This window comes from Chenopodium quinoa, unplaced genomic scaffold (genome assembly GCF_001683475.1).
Source record: "Chenopodium quinoa cultivar QQ74 unplaced genomic scaffold, ASM168347v1, whole genome shotgun sequence".
Lineage (NCBI taxonomy): Eukaryota > Viridiplantae > Streptophyta > Magnoliopsida > Caryophyllales > Amaranthaceae > Chenopodium > Chenopodium quinoa.
Window position 1 is genome coordinate 5,522,371 of NW_018745024.1, and position 13,745 is coordinate 5,536,115.

Sequence of the window (13,745 nt, forward strand, 5' to 3'; positions counted from 1 at the left end):
TGACTGGCCATTTTCCGGCGAGATGAGGGGAGGGGCTAGGGTTTGGCGGTGGTGGGGGTGGCTGGGAAAATTTTGGGGTTTTTTTTTATTATTTTTTGTTTTTTTTTAATTTTTTTAATTTTTTTAACTTTTTTGTATTTTTTTTAATTTTTATGAATTAAGATAAATGGTCCAATTATATCATGACACGTGTCACGATTAACCCCTAATTACTAACGGAGTTAACGACCATTGGTCATTAATGACACTGGGTGAATTTTTTAAAAACTGGGTGACATTTGATGAATTCTGAAAAATCCGATGACATTTGGTGAATTTTTAAATTGATCAGTGACATTTGATAAAATAGCCGAATATTTAAATTATATGACCCCAGAAACGTCCAACACCCACAGAAAAGGTGGCGAGCATCTCTGGACGTCAAAATCTAGATAAGTCTAGAGATGGGCGACACTATTTATTTACTACCCATTCCCACCATTTTCTCCAGAATCCTTACACGTGGGTTTGTGCGCCCACTGCTTTCTTCCAATTCTTAACCATAATCAATCAATGCTTAAACCCCCAGAATCATCTTCCAATTTCTCATTTATATCACCCTTCCTTTTATCCATACCATGATCATATCATATACCAACAACACTAATTAATTTGTTCAATACATTCAACAAAAGTTTTTGAAGTCGAATATCGATATCGTAAAGATGATGCTGGTGTCTGTTGTGGCGGAGATGTTGGAGGAGTACACGGCCGTGTTAGCCCGAGTATTGGAACATTTGTTTAACGAAGCGCCGTTACCTCGAAGAGTTCGGTTTTTAATCCTTAGGAATCTTCCTTTTTCTTCTTTACCTCTTAGCCCTTCTCTTCTTCCTCCTCCTCCTCCTTCTGCGACATCCTTTCATTGATTTTACTGTCATTTCTATGGGTGGGTATTAATGGAATTTCCTATCTCATTGCTAACATTTACTTGTAATTGTTCCTTCTCTTTTTTAGATGTTTTTTCTTTCATCTTGTAGTTTAAATTCTGCCTTTTGTTGTTTTTTTCATGTACAGTTTTGCGGGGTTGTAAATATTATGTTAATTGAGTTTTTATGTTGTGTAATCCAACTTTAACTTTAATTTACGTTGTCAATTTTTAATCTTTGTCTCTATGATAACAAATTGTTGCATACACAAGACGACCAAGTGTATGCAAACCAAAAGTATTCGACTTAAGGTCGTAGGTATAATATGATATGATATGGAGTAATATTGTATTTCGAGTTTTGACCTTTAATACTACTCCGTACGTATTAAAGATGATGAACACACTAGTAATGGTGCATTGGTGAGCTCTATTTTGCAAAAGCTATTCAATATGGAGTACTATTTTCTATAATCTATAAGAGATTTGACAAAATTAATTATAAATCAAACAATTGGCAAATTGATTAAAAACAACCAATTGACGAATTTATAGTCAATACTAAACTTAGACAATTAGACTACATATCATATTACAAAAGGGGTACATTGCCAATTGTAAGAAGGCCGTCTAAAAATAGTAATTTATGGTCAATATTAGTTGTAGTTGGTATTCACTAATTTATTATTTTAGCCGTGAAGGCACGTCAAGAATTTAAATCCATTTTTAAGGACTAATCTAAACTACATTGCTGTGAACTAGACAAGTATGTTGCACCACTCAATAATTCAAGCCATCTTGACAATGACTCAATGAGAAAGTTATATAGTACTCCGTATATTGAAAAATAAAAAACGGACATTTGAGCATTTGAAAAAAAATAAAATATTGTGTGAGTTCATATTCACAATGTAATAAATGAGGGATACCTAGTTAATTTCCCAGATAAACAAAATTTATTTATCTGGGGGTATAATTGTCTTTTCATGTATTAGTTGAGTGGTAAATGTGTAATTTCCTCACCAAACAGTAAAAGCAAAAAACAAACAGTAATTGGACAACTCACCAAAAGTACTGAATAAATGACCCTATTTTTTCAATATATTTACAAAAATGCCATCAGATTAACAAAAATTCGTTTATCTGGCTGTAGGCGTCGCTCGAAGTGCGCCTACGTTAAAAGCATGTGGTGAATATGCTTGGCACTCATAGGAAGTGGAAATTGACATATACGATTAGGGACAAGGAAAGTAGGGAGCCGCCAACAAGTTTTTAAGGAACTTGTAAACCGTTCACGGATCATAAAAGATAACCACGATAAAGGGACAACGATAGGCAACAACGATTGACCCGTGAAGGTTACACCCCATTCATAATCCATGAGATTACTAAGTCCATATGGTTCGGAACCACGAAAGGAGGATCGGGGATGATGGTACGAAGTGAGTCATGGAGTCACATTCGCCCGTATTGGCCTCTACTCGATTCTTATAGTGAAAAGTGATTCTTGCGATCTCAAAGGCATACAAACAAAATATTCAATTCGCTCCAAACTATTATTAAGCTAAATTGGTTGAATAGTAATGCAACATATTATTCTAAAATATTGGTGATCACTTGATTAAACAACAAGATTAAAAAGGAACCTAAACCGGTTGTCCAAATTATCTTATTAGTCGTGGTTTTCAATTACATATTCCCTTTAACATGCAATGTGGTGATCAATAAATAATAATAGAACAAACATTAATATTGGAAGCAATTTAGCCATAATTCCAACAATATAAAATCGTTAGAAAAATAATAGAAATAAAAGAAACATAATTCTTACTTTGATTCTGTTTGTTTGCAACTACAAAATAATAAACGAGTTAGTAACTTCAAGGAAATAATAATAAAACAACAATTAAATTAAATTAAATAAAGTAGAGTTGATTTGGGGCCAAACCCTCAAACAGTTCTACCTTTCACGCCTTGGCTTAAGGACAGAACCACGAGTAAAGTATGGACTCCTTGGAATACTTGAAGAAGGAATTTTGAAAGAAAAAGGGTAGGCTAGTGTTTAGGCTAGAGCATAGAAGAGAGAAAAATCAACTAGAGAATTAATTGATGCCCCGTACATCAGAAATGAGGGGGTATTTATAGAGAAAATATGCCGAGGGAGCACACGGAACCCTAAAATGATAAAAACCCTAGAAAAGTATCCCGCGACACGGCAAACTGTACCGTGACACGGGAAGTCCCACCGTCAGACGGGAAACTTTCCCGTGACACGGTGCATTTTTAGTGTGACGCGGGAAATTTTTAGTAGACGGGGAAGAAAACGCGTTAAGGGTTTACGCGGAAAAGACACGGAATTTCCCGTGTCACGGCAGATTTCCCGTGTCACGGGAAATCCCACCGTCAGTCGGGAATGATTCCCGTGACACGGTGGGTACCTGCCGTGGCGCGGGAATTCCCAGCCCGCTTTTCCGTCTAAATACATTTTTAACCCTAATTCCATTCAGCATTTTAAGTGCCGATTGACAATTTCGGGCCTTTTTAGATTTATTATCATTTGGGCTAAAATAAGAAAATAATTAAATAAAATAAAAAAAGGTTTGGGCCAAAAATAAATAATAAATTAATAAATAATAAAAAAAAAGGTTTGGGCTAAAATTAAAACTATGCTTTTACCAAACATCAAGACTAATCCATGGACTGTTCAAAAATATGAATTTAATCAAATACGATTTTTTAAGCACTCTCAGGATTAAATACTGAACCCGACCAATAGTGGCGGTGAAATGTTGTTCATCATCCGGTTTGGTTTTGGGGAGACATTTTTAGGTGTCTACACTGGCAGATTAACTTGTATTTTCCGGTAATAAATACAAATTAAGACATTAATATTCATATTGTAATAAATATGAATAAAGATATTTTATACTCCCTTCGTCCCCAAAATTTCGACCCTTTTGACCTAATTTTAGTCCTAAAATGATCGATCCATTTGCATTAAAATACCCACAAATTTACAACAATATTTGTGCAAAATTTACTTTTAAATGTTGATATCAATATTATGCGAAGTAGTAACTTATAATCTGTATCAATTCTTTAATTGCTAGCATTGACAATTTGATAATTCAATACGTAGTATCTAATATTTTCGATAGTTGATATAGACTTTTTCAATTGCTAATATTAGTATTTGAACTTGACATGAACTCTTGAATAGTTGATATCAACTACTCATGGAAGAGGAATGAAAGTTTCTCTCTTGTAACCATTTCTTGGGCCAATTAGTCCAAGAACAATCCAACTCTCGCGGTGCAGCAGGAGGATTAGTTCAAACGCCTTGTAGCGGAGGATCTCAAACTGAACGAGGCCGACGAGCTCGATTGATAGATGTGTGCATTGTCTTGCCATCTTGTTTACATGGGTTGGGACAATTAGACACAAGAAGTAGACCATAACGAAAGAGATTGACAGAATAGTCTCACTAGCTGTAACATTTGAATATGACCCATTCAATATCTTTTTTAAACTATCATTTCAAGAACAACTTTATCCATCGTAGCCTTAAAAAGTGTTATGTACTAATAGTACTTAATACTTATCTTGCGTATTGATAGTATGGTACGTGTCAATTAAAAAGTGACCGTAATAGTACTTAATACTTATCTTGCGTATTGATAGTATGGTACGTGTCAATTAAAAAGTGACCGAGAGAGTATTAAGTGGTGATATATATATGTACAAAAGAGGAAAGTATTGTTTTACCTAGGGATGTCAGTGGGGTGGGTCAAGTAGGAGACCCGCCCCATCCCCGCCCCAATGGGGCGGGGACGGGTCTCGGTTTGGCGGGTGGTGGGGCGGGGATGGGGATAAAAACCATACCCGCCATGGGTGATGGGACGGGGGTGGATTTTAAGTTGTACCCGCCCCACTTCGTACCCGCCCCATCCCCACCTCATACCCACATCTATATATCTTTTAAAGCAAAATTACATACTTTTATTCTATTTATAAAATAATTACATGAAATACAATATTAATTATAATACTTTGTACGACACTTATATTATAACACAAAAATGTGTATAGAATGTTTTATTTTATAATTCGTATTAATTATGTAAGATTGTGTATTTGAGATACGAATATTAGGTGGATCTTGGGTGGGGATTAGGCGGGTCTTTGGTGGGGATGGATATCCAAGTGGGGGGTGGGCCGCGGGGATGGTTTTGGAGTTGTACCCGTTGGGGCGGGGATGGGGATGAAAATTGAACCCGCCGCGGGATTGGGATGGGGATGAAAATATTAGGTGGGGATGGGAATGGGAAGACCAACATCCGCCCCGCCCCACCCCATTGACATCACTTATACTTTGAATGAAAGAAGAAATAGGAAGGAAGAGGATGAAAGCTAGATTATTAATGTATCTTATCCTAAACTTATTTTTAATCTACTTGTTATTCCACTCAACCATTTTCATTACTCCTATACGGAGTATTTTTTTTTCATCTTTTATTAATCTTTATTATCCCTATCCTTCACATCTAACCTCCATGTAATTGCACTATAAGGCCCTGTTCTTTAGAGCTGCTTTGCTTTGCTCTGCTCTGCTCTGCTGAAATCTGCTTTGCTCTGCTCTACTTTGCTGAAATTTGCTCTGCTCTGCTCTGCCCTGCTCTGCTCTACTTAAAATTAATACTTAATATTAAATTATTATAATAATAATTAATATTTAATAATAATAAATAATTAATATTTAATATTTAATAATAATAATAATTAATATTTTATAATAAGAATAATAAATAAATAATATTTAATAATATTTAATAATAATAAATAATTAATATTTAATTATAATAATAATTAATACTTAATAATAATAACAATAATTAATTATTGATATTTAATAAAAAAATAAAAAAAATAAAAAATAATTATTAATATTTAATAATAATAATAATAAATTATTAATAATTATTAATAAAAATAATAATAACAATAATAATTAATATTTAATAATAATAATAATAATAATAGTAATTATACTAACAGTAATAATAATATTTGTAACTAATAATATTAATTATAATAACAATAATTGATTTTTATAATAGCAATTAATATTAAGATAATGACTAATATTTAAAGATAATACTAATTATTAATTTTTAATAATAATAATTAAATAATATTTAATTATAATTATATTTAATATAATAATAATTAATATTTAACTTTAAAAATTTAATGATTATAATAATAATGCGATAATATTAGTAGTAGTAGTAATAATAATAATAATAATAATAATAATAATAAATATTTAATAATAATAATAATTAATATTTAATAATAATAATAGTAGTAGTAGTAGTAATAATAATAATAGTAGTAGTAATAATAATAATAATAATAATAATAATAATTATTATTATTATTATTATTATTATGATAATAATAATAATAATAATAATAATAAAATAATAATAATAATAATAATAATAATAAAATCTGCTCTGCTCTACTCGGCTCGGCTCGGTTGAAATCTGCTCTACTCTGCTCTGCTTTGCTTTGCTCTGCTGAAATCTGCTCTGCTGTGCCCAGAAGCTCAAAAGAACAGGGCCTAAGTTTTCAAATTACTCCGTATTATTTATAACTTGTTATAATTCCTCTTTTTCTCTAGGCCAATCCAAATACTATCCAAATAATTAATATCAAATTATTTCCTTTTCGAGTACAACTCCTATGTAACCAACTTAAAAAAAATAAAAAAATAAAAAATCAATGATGACAAGACATTTGTTAAGGTTAATAAAGACTGGTTCTATCTAGAAGTGTCAAAACTACATCCGACCTGACTAAATCCGATCTGAATCCGACCGGATTTAGATTTCGACTTGAGTGGACACAACAATTTGATATGACTCAACTTTGAAAATTGACCTGACCTGATCTCATCAGACTCGATCCAAACATCCAAATTGACACCTCTAGTTCTATCTACGAAACTGTTTTTTTTGGGACCAGCTATAAAATGTAGCATGATCATGACATGGTACCAATAATACTAATACAGAGAACATATTTTGTTTGGTGACAATAACCAATAAAGATAATGTACATCCAAGTGATATTATGTTTAGCCTTATCATATTTGTCCTGTTCACTGATTAAGATACTTTGTCTTTCAAGCTAATAGATAAACAACGTCAATTATTATGCATGGTTGCTGAATGCTGATAGTATTTAAAAAATTAAATAAAAGGTTTGGTAACAAGTGACATTACCATGAAGCTACCATGCAAAGCAATTATGATGCATCTACAATTAATAATAAAAAAAAGAATGTGTAAATCATTTTAGGAGAGGACAGAGGAACATCTATTGTTTGGTATAAGTAAAATGAGAGAGAAGATTTCAAGAAAACGTGCGGAGGGTATTGAGGTAATATGAATTACTCTAGTCTGTATAAAGTACAAATTATTTCAGGTCCAACTCGGACCCATACCAACCCAACCTAACTATCAATGTTTTTAATGGTGATTATTTTATTAAAATAAGCATATTGACAATAGAATTGAAAATGATCCGACCGGATCTAACCTTGAAATCTACCTAATCGAATTACCAGAAAATGACCTAACCCAAAGTGACCTAACTCAAAACCAACCCAATTGACACCTTATTACGATTGCTCAACAAACTAAGGTAAGGTAACATAGCATCTTAAAGATTAAAGGACTTCAATAAATAGAGTATATACATTGCATCCAAATCTATACAACTTCATCAGAGTTCACAAAGCAAATGTATAAGCCATTACAAATCCATACCCCATAAATTTTGTTCTCCAAAGACAATGAAGTTCAAGTATATCTCTTAGACCTTTACAAATAGAAACCCAATTAATTACCCCTAAAGAGGTAAAAAAATAATAAGCCATTACTTTACACAAGAATTCATATTCATTCTAGTTACTGCAGATGGTCACACAGCAACAAGAACAAGAATCAGAAAGCTATATCAGCCTTCACTCAAATCCTTTATATCGACAAAACTTGTTAAGCTGGATTCATCTTAGTCTAGTGTACTGCTGCTTCGTTGTCATCTTCATGGTTCACCTTCTGAGACTTATCTTCAATGGTTTCCTCTGAGGTGGTTATGGTGGAAGAAATTTTGTACTGTTCTAACTGAGAAAAGTGAAAAATCTTCGTCAGAAGATAACCTTCCTAATTTGCTGATAATCTTGTTGGGTTTGAATCGATAAATTGAGGGAAACCTAATAATCCACCCACCATCCGGGAACTAAAGTCGCATGTACTAATTTCAAGTGATGTTCGAAAATTAATGTCACTTTCCCTAAAATGTAATTAATCATCCATATATTTCCAATAATGCACACACCACTTTGATGTTCAATCAGTCCATTTATAATTTTCTTGTTATGCGAATAGGTTTAAGGATATAGTCAGATAAGTAACAAAGTCATAAAACGAATATAGGTGTACTTACCATTAACAATGGGGCATTCAGTCAAACCGTTTCATTTCTTAATTATGAGGTAGGGGTTTAAATGTGATTAAAATCCAGGCAAAGGGTCCACAACCCCCCCCCCCCCCCCCCTCTTGCACAAAAAAAAAAAACATATATTATCAATAGGATGAACAGATTATATGTTAGGATGGTATGCGTGTTGTGATTAAGATAATGGCCCACTAGATGATTAATCGTTGCAAATAATATGAAACGGAGGTAGTATATTCATTTGCTTTTCTGCAGAGTCAACATTTATCAGGCTGATGATCAGAAATTCAGAATTGTGCCATTTGCGAGTCTCAAACAGAATCACATAAACAGGATTGGTATTACAAATGTGCTGAATTGAAACAGGAACAGAAGCAAATGGAGCAAATTCAGGAAATGTGCCCATTATGCTGTCATTTTGGCTACTGTATATACTATCTGGAGTGTGATAGTCTGATAGACGATTCCCAAATATAGAAAGAGGTGATAGGAAGACGCAGAAGTATAATTCCTAAGAAAACTAGCAGTAATGATAGAAGTTGGTTCTCAAACTAAAAGTTGTATAGTTCTTTTTTAAGACACGTTAGCCTATTTTGTTAAGTCTTGAAGTGCCTGTACTTTTAATCTCATAGATTGTATGAAGACTTGCTTTGTCACACACACACACAAACAGAGACACGCGCGAACGACACACACACTACACATTTATCAGGCTGAAAGTCGGAAAAGAAAGAAAACCAGAGTAAACTATGACAGTTTCAGTGCTTGTAAGGCTTACATATATACTGCCGATGGAAATTATACAACAAACACGATAAAAGGAAAGGAAAATACCTGCTTACAAGTCTCTTGATGGGTGGCCAGAAGCTCCTTGTATTTTGCCTGCAGCTTTGACATCTCAGTCTGAAGTTTCTCATATTCAGCAACAGTAGGTCCCCCCAATTTTTGTTGCACAAATCTGTAAAACCAAAACTATAAAACATTAGGGTAGATGTTCATAATCAAAACAAGCTGTCATCATTGATAATCAATAGTTGTAGAATCATTAATAAAAGCACAGGGCATCTGTTGGGGAGTGGAATGACTGATTGAGCTCCAATCCCATCCAAAAAGAAGTACAACCACTCCAAAGTTGCCATAAAAATAAGTGTCTATAAACGAGTAACCAGTGAAATATATACTAATAAATCCCATAAGAGAATTTAAACGGTAGACAACTAGTGTCTCTCTACAGTCAACACAACTAAAAAATAAAGCCTACAAACCAACAAAAAAAATCACTAATGTGGCTAATATATCCTTTGGCAGAAAATTTATCATCTATATATCTTCCACATATACAACGTACACATAATCTTATTGATCTGCCTTTAAGCAACTCCATGATTGACAGAGGTAGGATTTTGTGAATGAACACATTTCCGTGGGACTTTGAACCTAGTTACCTACTCAAAAGTATAGTTGCCAGTGTCATGAAGATGCCAAGCTGTTAGCATTGTATCACTGGAATAGAGCCAAACGACTAACCTGCTGTTTTGATGTTTAGCTAATACTTCTTCCGTTCACTTTTAATTGCAACACTTCGAACAAAAGCGCTCAAATTTTTAGTCAATGTATTGTAATGAAAAGTGAACGGAAGAAATAGGTAATTTGGATATAGGAGAGCACACCAAATTATACACCATTATTTTACCATAAGGACTCTACAGTGAAAGTCAATTTCTAAGTCGATGCAGATATCACAGAAAAAGGATGAGGAGAAAAATTATTTAAGTATGATAATCTCTTATGTCAACAATAATAATGACAGGAGACAAATTCATGAAGAAAACTGAGGGAAAAGTGTAAGAGATGCTTACTCTATAGCAGAGGAAGGCTTGTTATCTTGCTCATACAATGCAACAAGAACTACAAAACAGATGTACAAGAACTGGTAAGTACAACGACTATTTATGCAAGAAAACCAACATGTTTTTTTTTATTTAAAAAACATATAGAATTTATCCACCTTAAAAGATCTTGTGTTTCTGCGCACATATAGATATATAGATAAGTTCATCAGTACATCTATGTGTACAAACACATACATGTATCTTCATGAGTACATCTATGTGTACATACACATACATATATCATGTATGTGTCTCGTCAAGAGATTATATAATTATAGGTAAACAGAATTGCCAACCTTTAGTTAGAGAATCAATAGCGCCGCTAGACTCTAAATACTTTCTAAAGGCTTCCTTTTTCGCTTCTTTTTCCTGCATAAAGAGGAAGCAGTAAGAGTCAGTAATAATACAGGACTAGTAATCTCAGCTAGAGTTTGACATAAAGAGAGCCATATAATATATAATAATGAAGAATATAAAATATAAACCATAAACAGAGTCCTTCATACAATGTCCACTAAAAATTAGCAAACTTAGAGGTAGACAAAACACGTAATGGGGCAATTTGTATCTAGGTCATAATAATATATGCCAACACACATGCACATGCGCGAAATTGCAACAAGAAAAACTGGAGTCTGGAGCTTGTCCCCCCGGCTTATTAAATGCTAACCTCAAAAAAGTGAACTTCAAGTTGTTATCTAGTTTGTGCCACTAGTATATATGTGCAGTTCCATGTCAGATGCCAAGTTTTGAGAGAATGTTGAATTTGAGTCTAGTTAGTACCAACAGAGGAGAGCTATATAGCTTATACCACTTGCAAGTTGATATGAAGTCTAAGGGCCATAACCAATTGGTAGTTAGAGGATTATCTCCTTAGACTTATAATTCTCTCCTACTCTCTAAGACAACTCATTTGTGCAAACATATAACAAATAAATTCCTCATGAATTGAGAGAATAATGGAGAGGGAAGTTAAACCATGTTTAAAAGTGAAGTTCCATACCAAAATTGATTGGCAACCGAAGAAATAGCACCCAACATTTGTAAAATGTTTGTCTTCTTTCCTGTAATGAAGACAAATCACATAGTCGTATGGAACATCTACAAAACCTTTTAAATATTCATCTTTCACAGCTTTCTATGATCAGGTTTTTTTTTTTTTTTTTTTTTTTTTTTTTTTTTTTTTTTTGGGTGGAGGGGGAGGGAAGATATTTTAGCAAGGTTTTGATAGCATGTTTAGAGTACACATAATTTACGCATATTGACAGCTGTATGACAGGGCAGCAGAGGTGTTCTTGACTTCTTGGGATGAATTCATAGGTTATAATTCTTATAAATTTGTAAGACTGAAAGTATAAGCTGAAAAGCATAGAGCTGGTAGTTCAATCTAATGTAAGATATAGACCTGATGTAAGAGATAACAGCTTACCAACTAAGATTAAGAATGACACTATTAAGGCGAGGGAGTTCAAGCAAAGAATACATTCAAGTATAAGAGTGGCAAGACTGTAAACATCTGCTTTCAAATTTAATTTTACAATCGAAGCGCTATAATTTTGTCCACATATACACATATTTAATACAATGACGAAATTGGAAGCTTATATGCTACAAAGTTCAATATACATTCAGTAGTCTTATTTATGCAGAGCCATCTTCAACATAAACAAAAACAAGTGAGACTTTAACCCCGGACACATTATCCAAGTGTTCAGCTTAGGCAATTTCTCGTCTATCAACTGAAAAAACTTCCCAAATATCAATTGAAGAATGACATATTCTAAATTAAATTTTCTCCTCCAAAAAGAAAAAATTAAAGTTGATCTCCTAGTAGAGTCTTCTCTAACCCCACTAGCCATCTCCTTTCTTCAATACACAACGCCAATCAACATAACCTTAACAAATGCCTAGTCCGATTATAAACCTATGATAACATTACTAATTTCCTATTGCAAGAACCCTCATCTTGTTTATAATCCGAAGATAGTGAAACATATATGAGATCTAATGTACCCATCAAATATTACTATCAAAATACCAATATACACTACATCATGAAACATGTATCTTCTTAAAATAGGAGTGCTTTAATCTCGAGAATTCCCACATAATAACACATGCCCTGAATATTTCTAACTTTGAGAAAAAAAAAAAAAAAAAAGTATATCATTAGTTCCCAAAATGCAATATGCCCTTTAGCTTATACTTCTCGAAATTAATTTTCAGTGCTAGCATTTTAACAAGGGACATCAAATAAACTTGCAACTGCTTTGATCTAAAATTGACCCAAATAATTCAAAGAATGCTGAATTATTATTCTCTTTTTAAATAAACCCATCTAAATTTAACAATATTCTTGCATCAACCAGCAATTATCAGAATTCAATATGACAGAAGAAGAAATTAGTGTCTGGTTATCAATTGTGAAGCAATAAAATCAGAAAGTTAAAGATACATTGGTAAAGTTAGTAGCTTTGCCAAAATGTAACAATAAAAAACGCAAAATAATGCATATGGATTTACTGGGTAGTTTGCAGATTTACAGGAAAAAGCATATACAGAAATTTGACAGATTAAAGCTAAACCAAATTAAGAAAATTGCAGATGAAATTGTTTAGGAGACTTACCATCATTGCTTGGTTTCAGTAATGGAGAAACAAAAAGGAGGGAAGCAAAGAGGGAGAAAATTTCCGGAAATCTACTTTTAAAAGTCACGCTTTCGCGTCTAGTATTACAGATTTAAAGTACTATGTACTTTCAAATTTGGCATGAATGAAGAACTGTATTGTCTCTGTATATTTATTTAGAGAGCCACGAGCGTGAATGATTGAAATCAATCCCAAGATCGGTTGAAACCGAAATGAGAATTCTAACCACTTGAATTATCCCTCACTCTCGTATTGTTCATATACTCTACGTTTTCCATTTGGTTTAGATTATATGGTTTATTGATTACTTCATATTCTACTCACCTTTTTTTTTTTTTTTTTTTTTTTAAATGAATATATTTTTGATACTTTTATAGTGAAACTATTTTTGTCAAAATTAAATTATTTAGGGTGAACTGTCTATTATGTTATACCCCTTTTATTTCATTATTTTTTTTTCAAGTTTATAAAAACTTTGAACTTAGGCCCATTCACTACACTGTATTTTTTATTAATTGAAATTATTTTTACTAAAACAAAATTATATTTGCTGAAGTTAAATTATTTTTACTGAACTTAAATTAATTTTATTGAACTAAAATTATTTTTGTTGAACTGAAATTATTTTTACAGATCTTCTATTATAACCATTGTTTAAGATAACTAAATTTTACTGAACTGAAATTATTTTTACTGAATTGAAATCTTTAAGGTGAAGTGAATAGGGCCTCATTAACTTATTTTTTTTATGTTTATTTTTAAAGCTACAAATTT

The 13,745-nt window shown here is 32.6% G+C and overlaps 2 protein-coding genes across 2 annotated transcripts; one reads left to right on the plus strand and one right to left on the minus strand.

Annotated features, from left to right (window-relative positions):
• The first annotated feature begins 451 nt into the window (after window positions 1-451).
• LOC110708368 lies at window positions 452-1,139 on the plus strand. The gene has a single exon (XM_021886489.1). It carries the CDS (start codon window positions 705-707, stop codon window positions 903-905), a length of 201 nt encoding a protein of 66 aa, XP_021742181.1. The 5' UTR covers window positions 452-704; the 3' UTR covers window positions 906-1,139.
• A 6,510-nt stretch (window positions 1,140-7,649) lies between these two features.
• On the minus strand, window positions 7,650-13,186 carry LOC110708369 (C-Myc-binding protein homolog). The gene is made up of 5 exons (XM_021886490.1): window positions 12,951-13,186; window positions 10,620-10,692; window positions 10,291-10,339; window positions 9,266-9,389; window positions 7,650-8,097 (listed from the first exon to the last, which is right to left on the minus strand). The coding sequence occupies exons 1-5, from the start codon at window positions 12,954-12,956 to the stop codon at window positions 7,990-7,992; spliced, it is 360 nt and encodes a 119-aa protein (XP_021742182.1). The 5' UTR covers window positions 12,957-13,186; the 3' UTR covers window positions 7,650-7,989.
• Window positions 13,187-13,745: the final 559 nt, after the last annotated feature.

Bases quoted from the DNA above. Each gene is read 5' to 3' on its own strand.
- LOC110708368 (XM_021886489.1), top strand. From the start codon at position 705: ATGATGCTGGTGTCTGTTGTGGCGGAGATGTTGGAGGAGTACACGGCC.
- LOC110708369 (XM_021886490.1), bottom strand. The intron at 10,340-10,619 runs GTTGGCAATTCT...TCTGTTTTGTAG, and splicing joins TATTGATTCTCTAACTAAAG to TTCTTGTTGCATTGTATGAG. The intron at 9,390-10,290 runs GTAAGCATCTCT...TTGGTTTTACAG, and splicing joins AAGCCTTCCTCTGCTATAGA to ATTTGTGCAACAAAAATTGG.